The 19,714-nt window shown below is 41.7% G+C and overlaps 1 protein-coding gene across 7 annotated transcripts in view; it reads right to left on the reverse strand.

Annotated features, from left to right (window-relative positions):
* Positions 1-19,714, reverse strand: part of NSMCE2 (NSE2 SUMO ligase component of SMC5/6 complex) — a 117,790-nt gene that overhangs the window by 65,918 nt on the left and 32,158 nt on the right. The window contains exon 1 of one of the 7 annotated variants that reach the window (XM_085539310.1): positions 1,286-5,243. The exons of the other annotated variants lie outside the window; for them this stretch is intronic. Coding sequence (XP_085395436.1) covers positions 1,286-1,318 — 33 coding nt within the window. The 5' untranslated portion in view covers positions 1,319-5,243. Of the gene's footprint in view, positions 1-1,285; positions 5,244-19,714 lie in introns of those variants that run through there. 7 annotated transcript variants of the gene reach the window in all.

Below are 19,714 nucleotides of genomic sequence, written 5' to 3' on the forward strand. Positions count from 1 at the left end.
TAATTGCCTCTGGAATAAATGAAAAATTTGACTGCAAATAATAACAGAACACACCACAGAGGCAATATAAAGCTACTCCAAGAGTGTAATAAGTACTTTGGGAACCCCCTAAAATCCAGTAATTAGAGTTTTCCCTACTGTTTCTCAAGCCAGCATTAAATTTGAAGGCACTGTACCATTGCTAGGTCTTCATAAGAACTACAGTGGTGGGCTGGGGACAATGCTATACCCTGATGGCCAGCAAAAGCACAGCCTCTGAAAGAAGGCAGCATGTGCCAAATCTGTAATCATAAACATTTTCTGAACCAAAGATTTCTATTTCAGCCCATACAAAGCACAGGGCAAAATACATCCGTCTGAAATAAGGAGGTAACACCATCTGTGCTCCTCTCCAGCTGCACACCTTAAGTCCTGCCCCTCACCTGACAGCACAGAGCCCACTGAAGAGCCCTTCATTAAATCAATTATGCCTTCCAGCATTCACAGAGAGACAGGAAATCCTATACATTTTATATCAGGAGTTCCACAGAACTATTAGTATTTCTTTCAAGAGCAGAGCTAGTTTGGCACATTTATGTTACGTAGGTGCAAATTATGGCAAGGATAAGAATTAGCCACAAACAGCCAGGTGACAGTTTGCAGTTTTCAAAGGTGCTTGGAGACAAAGGATCACCAACCACAACACCCACCTGCAAATGGGACAGACTTTGTACAGTAAGCACTAAGAAAGACCAGCAGCATCATCACAGGTGCTCAGACCGCTGCATAAAACCAGGCAGCAGCTTACATTCCTCATCCTCTGACACTTGGCAAGGGCTGCAAAGAAAAACAGCCATCCTATGCCTGGGGCAATGGGGCAATCATATGCACTCAAATGATCTGCCTGTCTCAGCATCGCTGCAAAAGTGAACCCACCGGAATCAAAACCAACATTGTTCTGCACTCAGCTGCAGAAGAAACTTGGCTGTCAGCTGCATTCAAACACAGAAAGCATTTAGTACATCAAAATACATTTTAAAGCCAACACATCATAAAATAATGATTTGATTTGGACAGCACGCAGTGCAGACATACTCCCTCCTGCAACAGCTCCTTCAGGCTGTTAGTACAGATGTTCTCTCCCTGCCACCATGTCTGAACACAGGATCGCATTCACAAGAGTAGAACAAATAATACCCAGTCACTAAGACTGCCGTCATCAGGAATGAGAGCACTATGACCAGATAACATGTAAAGGATCCAGTTGTGTATACTAAAAAAAAACAAGTTGCCATGTTGCCAATACACAGAGAGCAAAAGAAACAATCTGGATGTTCATTACAGATGTCCATTTGCCACAGTGTCAATACCCTGTTCTTCTCCACAGGGACACCTACCAAGGTAAATGCATGTCATGTTCTAAAGGGAACACGAACAGATCCCCGGTTGTCAAGGAAAAACTGTCATTCATACCAGTTGTTTTCCCAACAGCAACATGTGAAATAGTAAAGACAGTCCAGCAATGCAGCATGTGTGACGTAGGCTCAGACAGCCACATAATGCAGAGATCTATAGTCAGATGAGAGAGATGGTCAAAGAACACTCCTTCCTGTAGTTTAACTTATTTCACGTGTTTACAAGACTGCATTCAGTTTCTGTTCACCTCCAGATGATTGCTTTCATTAACATGATTAACAGGGACACCATCCCTGACCACACTCAATACTGCATTGTCACACGCCATTACTAAAATGCCAGGTAGACCTTCTGGAAGGTCAACATGTCGTAGGTGAATAATAAAGCATGTCCGCCCACTGGAATAACAAGTAAATACATTTGCAGTGCATAAGCAATTTCTTTTCGGTGCTGCATGTCCTACTCCATGAATAGGTGTAAGAACGGTCTCATGCAACAACACATGACGACAACAGGGAAAAAAAAACACAACAAAACTTGACATCAACCCCAGCTCTTCAGAGTGGGGGAGAATTGCAACATCTTACACTGTGCATCAGCACACCACACTTACAGGTACATTCCAGTTCTCTTCAGTTCTCACCACCCACTGCCTACGGTCCGGATTCATGGCAGACGTAGTGATGAGATCAGCAAAACAAGATGAAGGAGGCCAATATAAACACAGGATATGGCTAAAGGATGGGGCAGAATTATCAGTACTCACGGGAATGAGCTTTTGATTTTGGGAGACGCTCACTAGCAAACTTGAAACCATTGCTACGTTCAATTTGTCAATAAAAACTACTTCACGTGGGAACCATGAAAGACATGTTAAGCAAACGGCTGTTCATTTAGTAGCACTGTCAGCCAAAACCAGCATGCTAAGCAACACCTTGCAGTCATTAGTCAATCCATTGAGTTACATTGATTTTGAAATGGGGTGGAGGCAAACACACCCTACAAAGCATCCTGGAAATGACATATAACTATGAACTGGGAGTGTTCGGGACATATGGAGAAAAGAAGTATCAGTCACAACAGCTTGTTTACAGCAATAGAAAAAGCAAAAGCATCTGCTATGACTGTCCCAAAGCAGCAATGAACCACACGAGTATTTACATGGAAGCTCAGCAATAAGGAGAACAGACATGTTACATATGATTATTAACGGTACACCATACATGAGCTAACAGCGGTTCTGATAGGAAACACATTTAGAAATACATCCCCAAAAATGCACTGTTTAAGGAAACAAAGCTGTGATTTACTTATAAAAAGATACATATGTCCATGGAAAGAGGTTACTGCATTTGATGAGCAATGCTAATGAAGTGACCCAGCCCACAGCAGCTCTTTGAGTTCTGTCAACATACTTCCACAGGAACAAGCCTTGTTTTTGTAGATTCTTCACTGGTACAACATGTGCATTAAGTACATAAACAGACTGCCTCCAAAAAGACAATCCAATGGCTTTTGCAAGACCAGCTTGCACAAGCCTAAGAAACCTGTAAACTTGGGTATTCCAAGAGCCAGTCTGGAGAAATGTTATTTCATCGATTAGCACAGTCAGAAAGGAAAGGAATTCTTATGTCCCAGATCAGCCCCAGAGCCAGTTAGATCAAACTTGCCATTGACTAAAACTGGACCAGCTTGTGGCATTAGTCTACAAACAATAAGGGATTGGTGCCTAAAAAGGCACTAATTACCATAACTGCATGCAGTATTACAGTGTTTAGTAATTTGTCCTTCCCAGTGTTACATCTCAAAGCATTTTGCAACTATTGAAGAATTTAGCCTCAAACATCCATTGTGACATACATACTATCAATTGTATTTTACAAATAGTAAGACTGCGGCACAAAGAGATGAATGGCTTGGCATAAGGTTGCACAAGAAGACTGTGGCAGAACCAAGAATAAACAAACCTCAGCCCTCCACTTTGAGCACAAAGCCATTCTTCTACCTTCCCCTTTCGTTGAGGGAAAGTTTGAAATAGCATATGCATTTGGTTCCCTCTATAAATAACTTTAAAACAGCTTGTGGCTGCTTGGCAAACTCTGTGACAAAAGGGTGGCATTCTGCATGCCACAAAAATGCCCCATTGGACTGGTGTTACAGTAGCTCAGTATGTGATGCTCCATGGTTATCCCATAGCCTTTTTTTCTCTCGAGCCCTTCTCTCTAAGTCCTTTAGCTGCACATCTTAAATCTCATCACTGCTCTTATGTACTCTGTCATTGTTTAGGTCCCTTAGTACTGAGAAATTTGCCATGCATCCATTTTATTCCATTGAAATTTCTTGCCCTGCCTGAACCACAGTGACAAATCCTGTACAGTGATGCTATCTTTCCAAAGAATTCCAATTTTTCTCCTTAATCATTCAAGGCACATCTTCGTTGTTCCCTGTAATTTAATCCCGTTAAGCTATGGACTTTTAAAGTTTAATTTATGGATATTATTGGCACCAGGTATTTATGAGGCTAAGAAACAACCCTGTTTGCCAATGACCTTTTCAATGACCCAGTCAGCTGACATGGCAGAATTTCTTCATTTTCCAGATTCTTTGTTGTTTCACTTACGAAAGGGAGGGTGATTACTCACATGGTGCTATGAAGCTCTGAGGTTACCTAGATGATTACATCCTCTTCAGACAGCCCAAAAAAGGATAAGCTGACAGCCTCCAACTTAACTCTAAACTCAAAACTCATAGTAATTTAGACTGCATTTACACTACAGCCATGTGTTTGTGCATATGCTTATGGAACACTGACAGCAGTTGAGACATCTGAATCTTAAGTGTCTCATGGCTCCTGCTGGGAGTGAATGTCTTAATTCCATGATTTGATATTGCACTGGAACTCCATCGACGTTTTTCATACAGATGACTTCAGGTAGTTCAGGACTTTGTGCGACCAGCCTATGAAACCCTCCTAAGATCCAGTTCAGACAGCTTGGGTAACTCACACTTTCTGAATTGGTATAGCTTCAAAAAGGTCTGGATTCAGACTTACTTCAGAGAACAAATGCCCAGAATTCGCTGGCTATGTAAATATGGACGCTGACAGAAGAGCCTTGCTGCGCATTGCAATTAGATAAGAATAACCATTCTTCCTTTATTTAGATCTGCTATGCAACAGCATCAAACAAATATGCATGGCACATTTCTTATTTAACAATCCATGCATCCTATTATTTCATCCTTACCTCAGTAAATAATTTATTATTACAGATATGCAGCCTTTCAACACACACATTTATTTTACCTCAGGGTAAGTCAAAGTTTGCTGTGATTATTTATTACAACCAACTTTTTTTTTTCACTGAGAGGGAAAATAACATGGGAGCTAAGTAAATTTGTGGGTTGAGTCACCCCTACTCTTTGTGAATCATGTGAGAACCAACTCGACGTGAGTCACCACTGTAACTGAATCAGGCTGCAAAATTTCAGCTTAACCTAAACAGTCATTTATTATTCTTCAATGGCTGGATTCAAATCCTCAGCAAACATCAGATCATTTGTTGATGCACAAATAAAACACAGCTCTTAGAAACATCTGCAAGGGCAGTAAAAAAGGACATCATCATTCAGCAGCAGGATCAGAGCTTGTTTGAACACGGCTTCTGCAGTCAGGATCGCCTCAGGGCCCACATCTGATCCAGAAGATTCAACACCTCTGCACACCATGGCTGCAGGGCCGGGACTCTGGTTGAGCAACACCTTCACAGACAGTTGTGAAATGCCAAGAGAGGCATATTTATGAGGGTTGACCCACACTTATGACACACAGTGCCTATTAAACAGGGCCAGCACAACAGAAAATGGCTGTCAGCACGTTTCGAATAGCCCCAAACTGCCAGAATAACAGTCCAAAGGGAAAGCAGAGCTGCCAGGGTTCAAAAGCAGCGTGCCAATACGGTGGCTGCAGCTAAGGCACATTCTCACCACAGTTCCTTTTCCCTACTCCAAACACAGCTGGAGATGCTTAACCTTTAAAAACAAAGTAAGCACAAAGGCTGTAGGCTGATGCTGCGCTTACACGGGTATATCCAAACCTAACTCCTCACAAGTCATCACATGTGGGAGCCATTTTGGTAAGGTTAGAAATGGACTTTGTCCTGCTGTTTGCTTTCTTTCTCCTGCTTGGAAAGGAACCGGATATACAGAATGGGATTAAAGTGAGCGCTAGATAAAGGTACAAAACTACCCTGTTACATATCAGGGCCAAGACAGGACTGTGAACATCCTTCCATTTCTCTCCAGGACCCCCAGTGTACTGCTTTGCAAAGTACAAAGGGGTAAAAAGAAGCAAGGAAAGGGGATAGCATTCAAATATCAGTATTGAAACTATTTGCTACCGATACTGTAAAACTTCTCTCTACTTTTTCATTATGTGATGTATAAATAGACAAAATATTCCAGAGTATTTTGGAAATGTTTATGTACACATCTAGGAATTCTGGCCTAAGACAGCTGAACACTAATGTAATTGTATTAACTTCTTCCTCTCTACCCAATGTTCCACCACAAAAACAGTTTACATGCAAGGTGTAGTAGAGCTACACAACATCTTGTTCTAAGCAATTTTGCCTAAGCAAAGATTAGGGCCTTTAACAACAAAAATAATTACATTTATAAAAACGCTGCCTTTTCAGCAGCATGGTGGAGACTGCGAGGCAGATGGTGCATCTCTCTTAGCAAGGTTGATTCAGCAAGTGCATCGGGCTGCTGAACCAGTTTACCAAGTTGCTGATTAATTCATATATTTAGAAAATACATTAACATGGATATTACCTTTTTTGTGTGTGTGTGCTTAATGTCCTACTCAAACCGATGAGAATTTAGACATTGATTTCAGTAGGAGAAGAAAAAGGCCCCAAGGTGATTTCAGATTAACAACTTGTTTACTCTTGCATGGCTCTGCCTGGTTGACTGAGATCACTAAAAGCCATGTCTTCCATAGTGTGAAAAGGACTAAATCCTAAAACAAGCACAATTCACTGTTATCTTCATCAGCTCCTACAAAATCCTGTTGATTTCTATCACCTGTGAAGCTGATCCTCAATTAAATACAGAGCATGACTTATCCTTTTATGGTTTTAAGTTAAAAGAGGGAAGATTTAGGTTGAATGATGACCATTCTTTACTAGGAGAGTGGTTAGGCCCTGGAACAGGCTGCCCAGGAAGGTTGTGGATGCCCCATCCTTGGAGGTGTTCAAGACCAGGTTGGACGGGGCCCTGGGCAACCTGATCTAGTAAAGGTGTATGTTTGGTGGCCCTGCCAGGCAGGGGGGTTGGAACTACATGATCCTTGAGGTCCCTTCCAACCCAGGTCATTCTGTGATTCTGTGATTCTTTGGAGAACTGCATACATGGTGTCTATTAAAATCAGCTGGTTTTCTAGAGATGTTTCCCACATTCCCCAGGTCATTCCTTCACTCAAGCAGATTTTTTTTAGTCTTTACTCCTTTTGAATTTTTTTTTATTCCAATGATTAAATTCTTGTCCCCCAGAAGTTTTTCACTGACAGAATTTCTTCTTCATACTCTACAAAACAGCAATGTGAGTCATGTTGTCATTTTTCATTAAGACTGAACATAACCTTTAAACTTGTGGGAACCAGCAGTAAGATTTCTAAGTACAGACTCATGCTTTACTTGAATTGACATTAGTTGAAAAACATCTATCCTGTCTGACACTTACTGCCTGGACTCAGTGAATTAATATATCCATAATAATATAAGGATCAAGATGGTAATAAATCCAACAGAGTCAGCTCTACCTTTAACACTGACTTCAACAATGGTGGAGAGCCACACTAACCAGAAAAAAATGGTTGAGTGTGAACTAGAGTCTGTCCCTAGATTTACTCATGAGCAGACAGTACCCACAGTACAACTGCAATGGGTGTAAAAGTGAGTGCAACTCACTTACATGACAATCCCGGTTTGTGCCCTTGAGCCAAATTGCCTTTACTTTGCCTTTTCCTGTGAATGCCTTGGAGATAAGTCTCTCCCTTGAGCCTTTCCACATGTAACATACTTCAATCATTAATAATGTTTTCCTATCTGGTCTCCTATTGGGACAGCCTTCTGTACAGTAATTAGCCACTAAATCCCAGGTCTTAGTTCCATTATTATCCTTCCTGATTTACCAGTTTCAGCTGACAGCTTGCTTCTCTTTCCTTGTCTTAGCAAACACTATGGGCTTTCCTAGTACATGCACGAGTGACAGGTTGCACAGGACACTCTGGAATGCTAAGATACTCTTTGCTATACAGGTGTCCTCAGTTCTTATAGGCTTCCTGAAGGTCATGTAACATTGGACAGATAATGACATTTTCAAGTGCAATTCTTTTACTTCTCTCTGCTTACAGATCACAGAATAACACAGTTGTTGGGGTTGGAAGGGACCTCAAGAGACCACTGAGTCCAACCCCTGCTAAAGCAGGTTCCCTACAATAGGTCACAAAGGCAGGCATCCAGCCAAGTTGTGAATATATCCACAGAAGAAGATTCCACAATCACACTGGGCAACCTGATGCAGTGCTCTATCACCCTTACTGTAATAAAGCTCTTTCACGTGTTAGTACAGAACTTCCTATGTTCAAGTTTCAGACCATTCCTACTTGTTCTATTGCTACACACCACTGAGAAGAGCCTCATCCATTTGCCTTCCACTTCCCTTTAAATATCTATAAACATTTATCAGATCTCCTCTCAGCCTTCTTTTCCCCAGGCTGAGCAGACCCAGGCTAGTCAGCATTTCCTCATACCCGAGATGCTCCTGCTATATATTTGAAGGAGAAAATTCTGTCTGAGAGTATGTCTATGTGGCAACAGGAAAAAAAGGAGCACAAAAGAACTGCTATATGGAGCTACTCCTCACATGAAGCTGTGACACTTACCACAAAATTTAAAAGCATAAATAAGAAGTTATTTTCTTCTAGACATACTACACTATAAATGCAATTATTTCCTTTCTCTTACCTTCAAACTCAATAAACATATTTTCTATTCTTTCACAGCTTCTGCAGTGCTATCAGATTTGTCTCCCCATATTCTCCCAGGCTGCCAGCATTATCCCTATGCCAGCGACCTCTCTTGATCACACCTCTCCTGTCATTCCAAATTCTCCCTCGAATTTACAGTCCAAACTCTCGTATGTAATACTGGGTTCTGAACTTATCCATCTTGTCTTATTACAATGCCTTTCCTTTTTCGCATGCCTTCTGAAGATCTCATCTCTACTCATCACAATTTATCAGTATTGCACTTTCCCATTTACATCTATCAAAGTCACTTTTCCTTCATTTCTCTGATTCACTCACTGTATATCACACGCTAAACTGATTCCTCTCTTATTACTAGCCCTAATTACGGGATGCCTCCATCCTTCCTTTTTACATTACATTTGCGCCAAACACCAGTTCCTGAGTCACTGGCAAAGCTTCCAGGGAGCAGAGGGAGTGAGTGTGCACCTTTCTGCCATGCAGGGCTCACCAGTCTCACCAATAGTTTATGCTGATCCTGGTACATCACATGATGTGCTCTCCAAGTGCACTCACGGTTATCTGAGAGGGTTGTGTCTTAGGAGCGCTACTGCTTCACACTTCCATCAGCGGAAATCATCTTAAGTCGTCTCGCTGCGCATTGAAAATACCATAGAAAGTGAAACAGTACAACTTACCCTCAACAACTAACCTTAAATAATTGCATCTCACTTTTCAACGGGGGTTTGGAAATACTTAGAATTCAACTTGAAAACAGTTATTCACAATCGATGTGGTTTCATCCACAACTCAACCAACCACTTGCAGTTTTGGACAGTTTCAACAGAGTAACTTGACATTTCAATCTGTTATCAATTCACATCAGGATTGTGCCTCTTTGTTTCTGTCTTCTGCCATGTAATAAACAGTCTCATGATAATATTACTTGCTTTACGAGTTTCTCATCTCCACCGACTTTTCCAGCATATTGTCTTATCCAAGGAACCTCACTTTTGACAGCAGACACTGTTCATCTCTACAAAATAAAGGGTGGCTGATACCTGCCACTGTTTTCGTCAGTTCTTGACGGACTCCTGTGATGAGGAATGAGGAACGTTATGTAAGATACTATTTGCAAAAGATCCCAAGACATGCGACTCTCTGAGGAAGTTATGGATTCCAATCAGTGAACAGACAGACCGTTAGCTGGTCAGTCATTTCATTGTTCACATGGAAGAGAGAATGAGACATGTCTACTGAGACGTGTCAGTAACAAAACTGAAAGGAATACTCAACTCACCAACAGAAGAAAAAAAAATAATAAAAGCCTCTTGCAGCCACTAAATCAAAATAGAATCATCAAAAATCCCACTTCAGAAGCTACCGCTTTGAAGAGGAACTGCAGATCTCTATTTGCATATTAGGAACGCTTGTGTAGACTTCCATGCTCAATCTGAGTATGATATTGCAGATGAGGATGACAAGACTCTGAATTAGGATAAATCAAATGGATGCAGACTCATGAAATCCTGCAGAGATAATTATAAGTCTTTCAAGATGATGTAATTAGTACATTAGCATTGCTTCCTCCTTTAGCAGTAAATACATTTTAACAACATGTAAAGCCTTTATGTCTAATATATCAGTTCTGGTAAAAGTCTTTTGTGCCGTTCTGTTTGGTCTGTCAGCATCATTAAAAACTCCTACTTCATGGCAGATAACTAGATTTACAAAAAAACTAAGTCGTAGCAGAAATGCAGATTTGCAGCACTTAAACTTTAGACATCCTTATATCTAAAGCAATCCCCTCCCTAAATTAAACACTCGGACTTCTTACAAAATAGATGAAGAAAGGTAAGTGTCGAAAAGCAGCAATTGGAAAAGTCATCTATCTAAGTAAAAAAGTTGTCTCCATGACTCAGAAGGCCAGGGAGTCCTGTTTCTTTAATGGGGATGGGTGCCTCCACCACAAACCCTCTCCTTGAGTCAGACACTTAAGCCAGCCAAATCATTCCTCACAAACAACGATGAGAAAGACCCACGTGCTATCAGATTTAATATCTAAGTGGTTAAAACAGTCATCAGTAAGGCAAGTGACCCGTTTTCAAATCTTTGCTCATCCCATGTGAGTTGTCCCAGCCCATAGGCCATTAGGTATTCAGGGGTAAGACATCTCGGTCTGTCCTGTTTGAAGTTGTTCCACTTTGTATAACTAATTAAAAGGTAATTGAAGCAAGTACTTGAACCTGACTCTCCCACATCCCAAGTTATTGCCTAACTATTCAGCTGAAGAATCACTCTCTTATTTTGCTTCTTAAAGGCTCTTAAATAACGTAAGCACTTTTGAAAACCCTATTCTCAGTACTTTACATACAGGGATTTACAGAACACAATCACATCCATTTCAGAGTTCCTACTGCACAGATCTTCAATTCTTCTAATGTACTAAACCAGCTCACTTGTTCAAGGGCAAAAGCGAGGTGTTTTTGTTTGGTTGTTTTTGGGGGAAGGAGGGATGCCACTACAAATATTTTGTCATAATGTAACCCATTTCTGCAAGTACAAAACCAGCAGCTCTTCCTGTGGGTGTTGATTTCTTGCTTGGAGAAGGCAATGAGAAGCCTCCAACAGTATTCATAGATAGCAGAATAAAGGAGTCTTGGTCTTTCACAATGATTGATAATCACTCTTTGGATTCTAAAAATACAGTATGGGCTTCAGAGCTGATGCGATGAACAGATCTCTGCTCTAAAGAGCTCACAAAGTAAATGATGGACCTGGCAGACAAGCAACAATGCAATACAAACCACACATCAGGAAAAACACAGATTACAAATCCAGGATAACAAAGCACAAGTGAAAGCTTGTAAGGTATTTCAAAATAATGCCAGCCTGGCGTAACAGGTGTTTGTTCAAGGACTAAAAGGGCATAAAGAGCTGATATAAGCAAGATTGCTGACTAGGGAAGAAATATTTCAAGAAGTGCACATGACTAAGGAATTCAAGGAAGGCTGTTCAACTGAGCGACACATGCAGTAAATGCAAACAGTTATCCAGCACAAATCTTTCTTTTTATTATTACTTTGGGTTACACGTCCTATATGAGAGTTCAGAAGAACAAAATACTGCAAAAAAAAAAACAAAAAAAAAACACCAGAAAAAATACATAACGCTCAACTCCCAAGAAAGCAGGGAACACTGATGTAACTATTCTGTTTACGGCATTGGCAAAACCTTCCCCATGAACAAAACCCCAGTTTCAAAATGTGAATTAACAGCAGTCTGAGAAGAGAGAGGGGAAAATTTTAGAAGTGTTGGGTGAGCAATGGCCCAGGAAAACACAGAGTCCAACACAGCATTGTGAAATGCTACATGTGACAACGTTATGCAGCAAGAGGGGAAGATCTGATTCAAAAAACCAAAATTTTGGCTGTGCAAAAACACATTGGCTCATTTCTGGCTTACAGAAATGGTTCTGCGATACACCGCCCTCAGAGCACTCAGCTTACAGGAGCTCTCTGCCATAACAGAGGGTTGTTGTGACATAAAGCCAGAACAAACCAATCCCCAGAACAAAAGGTTAAAGTCTTTTACAATATTTAATTTCTGTACAGATTTAAACATTTAAATACACCATTACAAAACAAAATGACTCAGTATAGATGTAATACAGATGTACCAAAATGTATTAGTCATTCAATAAAACGGGCACCGAGGTTTTACTAAAAATACTTCACAGAAGAAAAATAACATATATTTACTGTATGGTTGTTGTGGAAAGCACAGAAAATCAAATCCTACATAAATCAACAATCATAAATAATTTGTCTACTCCTAAACAAGGGCTGCTAATCCCTTTTGTAAAGCAGCAGAATTAACTCATCCCCGGATCCAAGCCCTGGCTTTGAACAGCAATGCAAGAAGCAGCAATGGATGACAGTAGCAGCAATCACAAGGCAGGGCACACTGCAGGAACAAAAGAACTCATTGTCAGTGTGAGCAGATTGCTGCCAGGTGAGAGTCTCGGGAGGGGCAGAGCTCTCCTGCATCAGTTTCCTGCCCACCAGGGGAGCCCAAGCAAGAAGGAGTGGGCCATCGGGACATGAATGGAGAAGTAAAGCAGTTAACATGGCAGTCAGTCGGACTGCAGGGAGAATAAGAAATCTCAGAGATGCCACTGCTGCATCAGGGCTGATGCAAGGGAAAACAACAGATTTGAAGAAGTTTCTCCAAGGCACCAGGCTGAGGCCAGCAGGGCAAGAAAGAATGTTTGACCAAAGAAAGAGGACAGGAACAAGCAGAGGGTAGAAGCTGGATGCCAGTGACTTCAGGTAACAGGAATAAAGCTGTTCCCTTCTCCAGCTGTGCCTCACTAACAGTCTGGAAAAGCAGTGGGTGTTTTGGGAGCAAATACTGAGTGGTATCTCAAGTCATTGGATTTTTATCAGCACTGAAAAGCAGCCATGTTAGTGACTGCTGATGATCCCCCACATAAGACAGATGAATTCAGCCCTGCTATTCAGGCAGGTACGCTCCTCATCCAGAGCCAAGGTCACTTACAGTGCAGAGAGATTGCCATCATTTATCCAGCCTCCCAGATTCTGCCACTTGCTGCTAATCCCTGTAGAACACAAGTAACACAGCCAAGGGAAATCCCAAGCAGCTCAAATGAAGCACAGAGATCTGAGCAAACATGGGATGGCAGAAATCCCAGTCCTGCTTTCTTCAACTCTTCTAGTCAAGAGAGAAGTTTGGCTAGCAGATGTAGCCAGCAGACTGATGCCTTGAAGGACTGCTATGAAGATAGGGAAGCCACCTGACAAAGAGAAAAACACCTCTGTGAAGAAATCTGCTCACACAGCAAGAATGGCTTTAAATAAAATTTGCTGAGGGATGGGTACTTAAGCCCAGAGGTAAGGAGATGGTGCATATAGAGCAGAAAGAATGTGTGAGAAAAGCCTAGAAGGGAAAGTTACGCATTCCTACTCAGAAGGGAGGGCATGCAGAGCCTTACCTCCAGTATCTGAATACAAATACACAGAGCTTGGGCAAGCATTTGGAAAGTAATGCACCAAGCTTGGGCAATAAACAAGAAGAACTGGAAGTCCATGCAGAGTCAGAGACTTACGATTGTGATCAGGATCACAAAGATGAAATGGGATACTGTCCATGACTGGAAAAGTGTCTGTTTAAGAAGAATAGTGACTGTTTAAGAAGAATAGGTCAGGAAAAGAAAGCTGCACTTTCTTTCAGAGTATCTCATTGTCCACGCACAGTTCCACGGTAAAACAGATAGATCCACCAGGAATCTTACAATCAAAAGCAAAGGCAAGAGTAATACTGGTCACAGCCAGCATTCCAGGATGTTTCCAGACTGCGCTGATGATAAACTTTCAATACAGCTGCTAAAGAGACCAGGCAAGGCCAATACTCAACCAATGAGCATAAACAGGGAAGAACAAGTGGCAAACGTGGCCTCCAATATTAGCTTGGGAGCAGTGACCACACATTGATTGCACTGAGGATCCAGGAAAAGACTGAGAAGGTAAGCAGAAGGTGAAGGATTCAGGACTTGTAAAAGAAGACTAGACATAGTCACCAGTGCTGAATACAGAGGAACAGCCACCTCCCTACTTCTATTGGCAACGCTTTCCATACAAGCCAGGATGCCATTGGCCTTCTTGGCCACCTAGGCACACTGCTGGCTCACGTTTAGCTAAGAGTCGACGAGTGTCTCCAGGTCCATTTCTACCACACAGACTTCCAGCGTATCTGACCAAAGCCTGCAGTGTTGCATGGTGCTGTTGCAGCCAAAGTGCAGGATCAGGCACTTGGTCTTGTTGAACTTCACCCCACTGGCCTCAGCCCAGCAATCCAGCTGGTCCAGATCCCTCTGTAGGGCCATCCTACCCTCACACAGATCAATACTTGGTGACAAGCACAAACATACTGAAGGTGCACTCAATCCCCTCATCCAAGTTATCAGTAAAGATATTAATCAGGTCAGGCTCCAGTACCAACCCCTGGGAACACCACTTGTGCTCAGTCGCCAGCTGGATTTAACTCCATTTACCACCACTCTCTAGGCCCAGCCCTCCAGCCTGCTCTGCACCCAGCAAAGAGTGTACCCATCCAGGCCATGGGCTGCCACCTTCTCTAGAAGAATACTATGGGAGAACTGGCTGATGTGACTCCAAGATGCCTTGTCAGTCACCTACAAAACATATCACTATCAGGCCAGGTCCACAACAACAGGAGAAAAACAAGTGCTATCTCTGCCTTTAAAAAAGGCGTGAGAAAGGACTGGGGCAACTACAAGCTGGTTAGCCTCACCTCAGTCCCTGAAATGATTATGTACCACATCCTTTTGGAATGAACTACCAAACATGCAGAGAACAAAAAGTCAATCAGCATTAATCAAGATGGACTCACAAATGGTAGATCATACTTGATCAACTTGATTGCTCTACATGACGAAATGACCTGCTAGGCAGACATGGGGAGAGTGGTGAATATAATCACATGGTCTAGTCAGTAGATCGAAAATCAGTGGGATTGCTACGTTGAGAGGGTAACACCTATAGTAAATCTTAGTTTGACATCTAACTGGCAGATGGTACCTGGCAAAACATTTCACTGCAGAATCAAAGAATAGAATCATAGAAACACACAATAACCAAGGTTGGAAAAAACATCCAGTATCATCCAGTCTGACCATCTACCTACTACCAATATTCCCCACTAAACCATGTTCCTCAGTACATCATCTAAATGTTTCGTGAACACTTTCAGGAATGGTGACTCAACCACCTCCCCGGGCAGCCTGTCCCACTCTTTCAAAGAAGAAATTTTTCCTAACATCCAACCTGAACCTCCCCTGGCACAACTTAAGGCCATTCTCACTAGTTCTATCGTTAGTTATGCGAGAGAAGAGGTTGATTCTCAACTCGCCACACCCTCCTTTCAGGGAGTTACAGACAGTTATAAGGTCTCCCCTCATGGAGAGACATGCCCCCTCAAGGCTGACATGGAGAAACTGGAGTTTGCAGGAAGGCAAAAGCTACTTGCAGAAGAGTCACAAAATGATGGACCCAAGCTCTGCTCAGCAAGTGAAAAGGTATAAAAACACATTTTTTTCTGACAATAAACTTAATGCGTTCTTTTGCTTAAAAACAAACAAACAACAACAACTCATGCTTTGTGGGCTCTCAGTTTTCTTCTGTAAAATGCAGCGATGCCAGAACTTTGTTGATCACATATATAACCCTGGTTGGACCACCTTTCTAGTGTACAACACCACTGGTAAGTATATAAGAGTCACTTTTATTTTCACTAATCCAAGAATCTCAAAGATTGTTCTCAGAGCTTTCAGATTGTCATCTATTAAAATAAGTAGATCCTATGTGGTGAGCCTGGGATCAGAGCAGGTAATCAGGGATCAGAGCTGGAATTCCATCATGTCTAAGCAGCCCTTAGTTCACCTTCTCTCATCAATGTCACATGCCTGATCTGTTACTTTGAATAAGTTATTAAGTTTTTCTTGGGCATTAAGGGAGAAAACTGGCTGCATGACAAGGATCTAGCTGAAGGCTTTTCTTTCCTTTGGTCCAAGTGGGTGTAGCTATGCTAACTTCAAGGAGGATTTTATCTGCTGTTACCTAATTATTAAATGGTTTGTGTGGTTTTCTGCGATACAGATTTGCAGTGAGCTTTGAGATTAAGAATTTTTCAATTATGTAACAATGCCCTGAGCAGGAGATGTTAATTTACTTATTTTATAAATCATCAAATGTAAGAGCAAGAACACAGAGATAAACTACTGGATACCCTGAAGATGTTCTATATATTACAATTATGGAGGCGAAAGGTAGTTTTTAGATAGAATTACGCTCCCAAAAAGGTTTGTAACAGAGTGTGAATGTTATTCCTCTAAAACTAAGTAGCCAGCCAACATCAATTTCAGGATGCAGCAGTGCGTGAATGTCCTGTATTTTTTTATGTAGTTTGATTTCTATTGCATAAAGGTGTGAACACTGCATCAGACCAAAGATCTATCTGGCATATTCTCATCATTAAGGCTGGCAGCAGCAAAAACCTGGAGGAGTATAACAAGAGTGACGAATACAAAGATATTCAGCTGCTCCCCAACATATACTTCCCCTACTCCTTGCAACCTGCAGTTCAGGGATTTCCCAGGACTCTGACTGTATTTGTACCTAATAGCTGTGAGTCCTTATTCCACGAATTTGTCCAGTGGATTTTTGAACCCTTTGATGCTTCTGGTCTCCATAACATCCTGTGGCAATTAATTCCACAATTTAATTATTCACTGTGTAAAATGTTACTTCCTCTTCTGGTTTAAAACCTGCTGCTAGATAATTTCATTACAGGGCCCTTTGTTTTTATGTGACACATAATGAATAAGCATTTCTGTTCCATCCATGGCTGAGCATATTGCTATTATAGTCATCTCTTATCTGAAATAATTGACAGTCTCTCTTTGAACAGAAGTAAAGCCACACCTGTGATCCTCTGGGTGCTTTTTACTTTATCTGGATTTTGTACTTACCATAAAAAAATGTTCTTCTATTAACAAATTAACAGACTTAAAAGCACCACAAAGAACAATTTAAAGTACTTACGAGCATTGTGGGATTTTGAAGTGGCTTGTTTGGGGCACTAATACACATTACAACTATAGTTTTCTATGCTGTGCATATAAACCCGGTCGATGGCATTTGTCTGCGTATATGTTTTTAAGTCTGACTGATGAAGGAGGTCAGGCATATGCAAACTTAACTGGTAGATTAAAGAGGATGACTAGCTATCTTCAGCACTAATTAGCTAACACAGCGTTAGCAGAGGCATACATCATTATAATTGACTAGGACAGTTCTGTGCAAATCTGACTAGTAGGTCGGATTCTTGTAAGACATTGCTCAACAGGATCTCTACTGTTCTGTTAGATTTTGTCTGCCAGGAGATATCACGCACTGTTGTGGATGGGAAAGAGCCAATGCTTCTGTAAGCCTTCTCCAAATGCATGCCATCAAATTAGTAACAGCCAGCTCCAGTTTTGGTTGAAAGAAGAGGACAAGAAGGGGATTCTAAACCCTAAGGCTGTAAGGGGGGAAGCAGGGAGAGAAGAAGAGCAGTTGCCCAACAAACCAAATATAATCAATATGCCATGTCCAATCATCTAACATTCAACAAGTCTTAATGTTGGGTACTGCACCTGGGACATAACAGGACAGACGTGGGGCAGAGTGGCTGGAAAGCTGCCCAGCAGAAAAAGACCCAGGTTACAACAGCTGGCTGAAAATGAGCCAGCAGTGTGCCCAGCTGGCCAAGAAGGTCAGTAACATCTTGGCGTGCATCAGAAATAGCATGGAATCAGGACTAGGAAAGAGTTTGTGCACCTGCACTCAGCAGTGGAGACCACACCTCCAATACTGTGTTCAGTTGTTGGTTCCTCACTACAAGAATTACGATGAGTTGCTTGAGTGTGTGCAGACAACAGCAGTAAAGCTGGTGAAGGTACCAGGAAGCAAAAATCATGAGGAGCAGCTGAGGAAACTGAGGTATTTTAGTACAGAGAAGAGGAGGCTGAAGGGAGAGGTCAGCAATCTACTACTACCTGAAAGGAAGCTGCTGCAAGGAGGATGTTGGACCCTTTTCTCAGGTGTCAGGGGACAGGTTGTAATGCTGTCAAGTTGCACCAGAGCAGGTTTAGCTTTAGGACATTAGTAAGGATTCCTTCACCAAGGTGCTCAAGCAATTGGAATGGGATGCCCAAGGAAGTGGAGTTGGTATCCCTGGAGGTACTTAAGAGATCTATGGAACATGGCACTAACAGACATGGTTTAGTGATGGGATGATGGCTGCACTTGGTGATCCTGAAGGTCTGTTCTAACCTAGGTGATTCTATGACTCGTGATGATGAGGGCTGTGGTTCCATTAGTTAGTAGAGTTTAACAGAGCAACATGAAGAAGGTGGGAAGTTCCTTTAGAGACTGTAAAGGTGACACAGCAAAGATTTTAACAGCTGAGTCCAGAAACCCTCTGTTTCAATACCATTTTACTGAACTGGACCCTAGTACAGCACAGCCTTTACCTGTATCCCTTGATCACCTTCAAGTAAGCATAAAAATATCTATGGAGAAATACTTCATTCACAGCCCACACATCATCATTACAACAATTACCACACACCACAAAACCACACCCTGTGAGATTGCCCTGCGAGAGCTGCCACCTTTCCAGAAACCCTTGTGAATTTGCTTTGCTCTACACAGAACCCACACAACAGACTGCCGGGGAAAAAATAGCATAGGAACAGCTTTGAACAAAGGATGAGCATCTAGTAGAACAAATGCTATGAAATGCTCATAGTAAAGCAGTGGCAATGCAGTAAGGCACAAACTTGGGGAAAAAATAAGTCAGAATTAACAGTAGGAACATCACAAAGCTTTTCATTTCTGTGTGTTTGGGGAATTTATCAGGTGCATGAGCTACGAGGAAGCTCCAAACGACAGTAATAACTTCTAACAGATCTAAGTGACACCCTTTAACAAAAACAAAACCATTCACGGCAGTATCAGCACCAAAAAAAAAGTGTGATTTATAAATGTTGTAAGCAACACTTCATCTGTGATTTATCAGGAAGCTGCTAAGAGTTGAACAGAGGGAAGATCTGTGAGGCTGAATACTTTTATTGATAAGGTCAGGAAAACATACGAGGAGAGAGCACATGTTTTTAGATGAGTCGTCTAACATTTAAACTTCGGAGGAGGAACATTCAAATATGCACAAACTATCTGGAAACAATTATACTAATTAAAACAATACCGAACATTTGGAGAGACGTTTTATGGAAAGCATTCCAAACTTGTCTCCCCAAAGACATTGATCAAGTTGGGTGTGTTCAATTAACAGGAGAAATTAATTTCAAGTCAAAACCCCCCACTGCTGAGAATCATTCAGCCCTCAGCGTTCCCCTCAACAGTGGCCCCAGCATTTAAATCCTTGTGCTGTCAGCAGGAGCTTTCTAGATGAGGTGGTTAATTTGAAAGACTGTTTTCACTGCTGATCAACCGAAGCTACGGCTCCACTGTTTCCAGCAATAGGTTTCATTGACAACAAAAAACAATAATCCCTGATGGGAGATGAAGATGGCCTTTTCATCTACACTGGCTGCCTACCTCAACACCTACCAATAGAACATCTCATAATTTGATCTCCCTCCATTAGATTAAGCTCAGCTAGACAGCATTAACTCATGTTGCCTCT

Source organism: Coturnix japonica, chromosome 2 (assembly GCF_054131305.1).
Source record: "Coturnix japonica strain WE chromosome 2, WE-NBRP24, whole genome shotgun sequence".
NCBI lineage: Eukaryota > Metazoa > Chordata > Aves > Galliformes > Phasianidae > Coturnix > Coturnix japonica.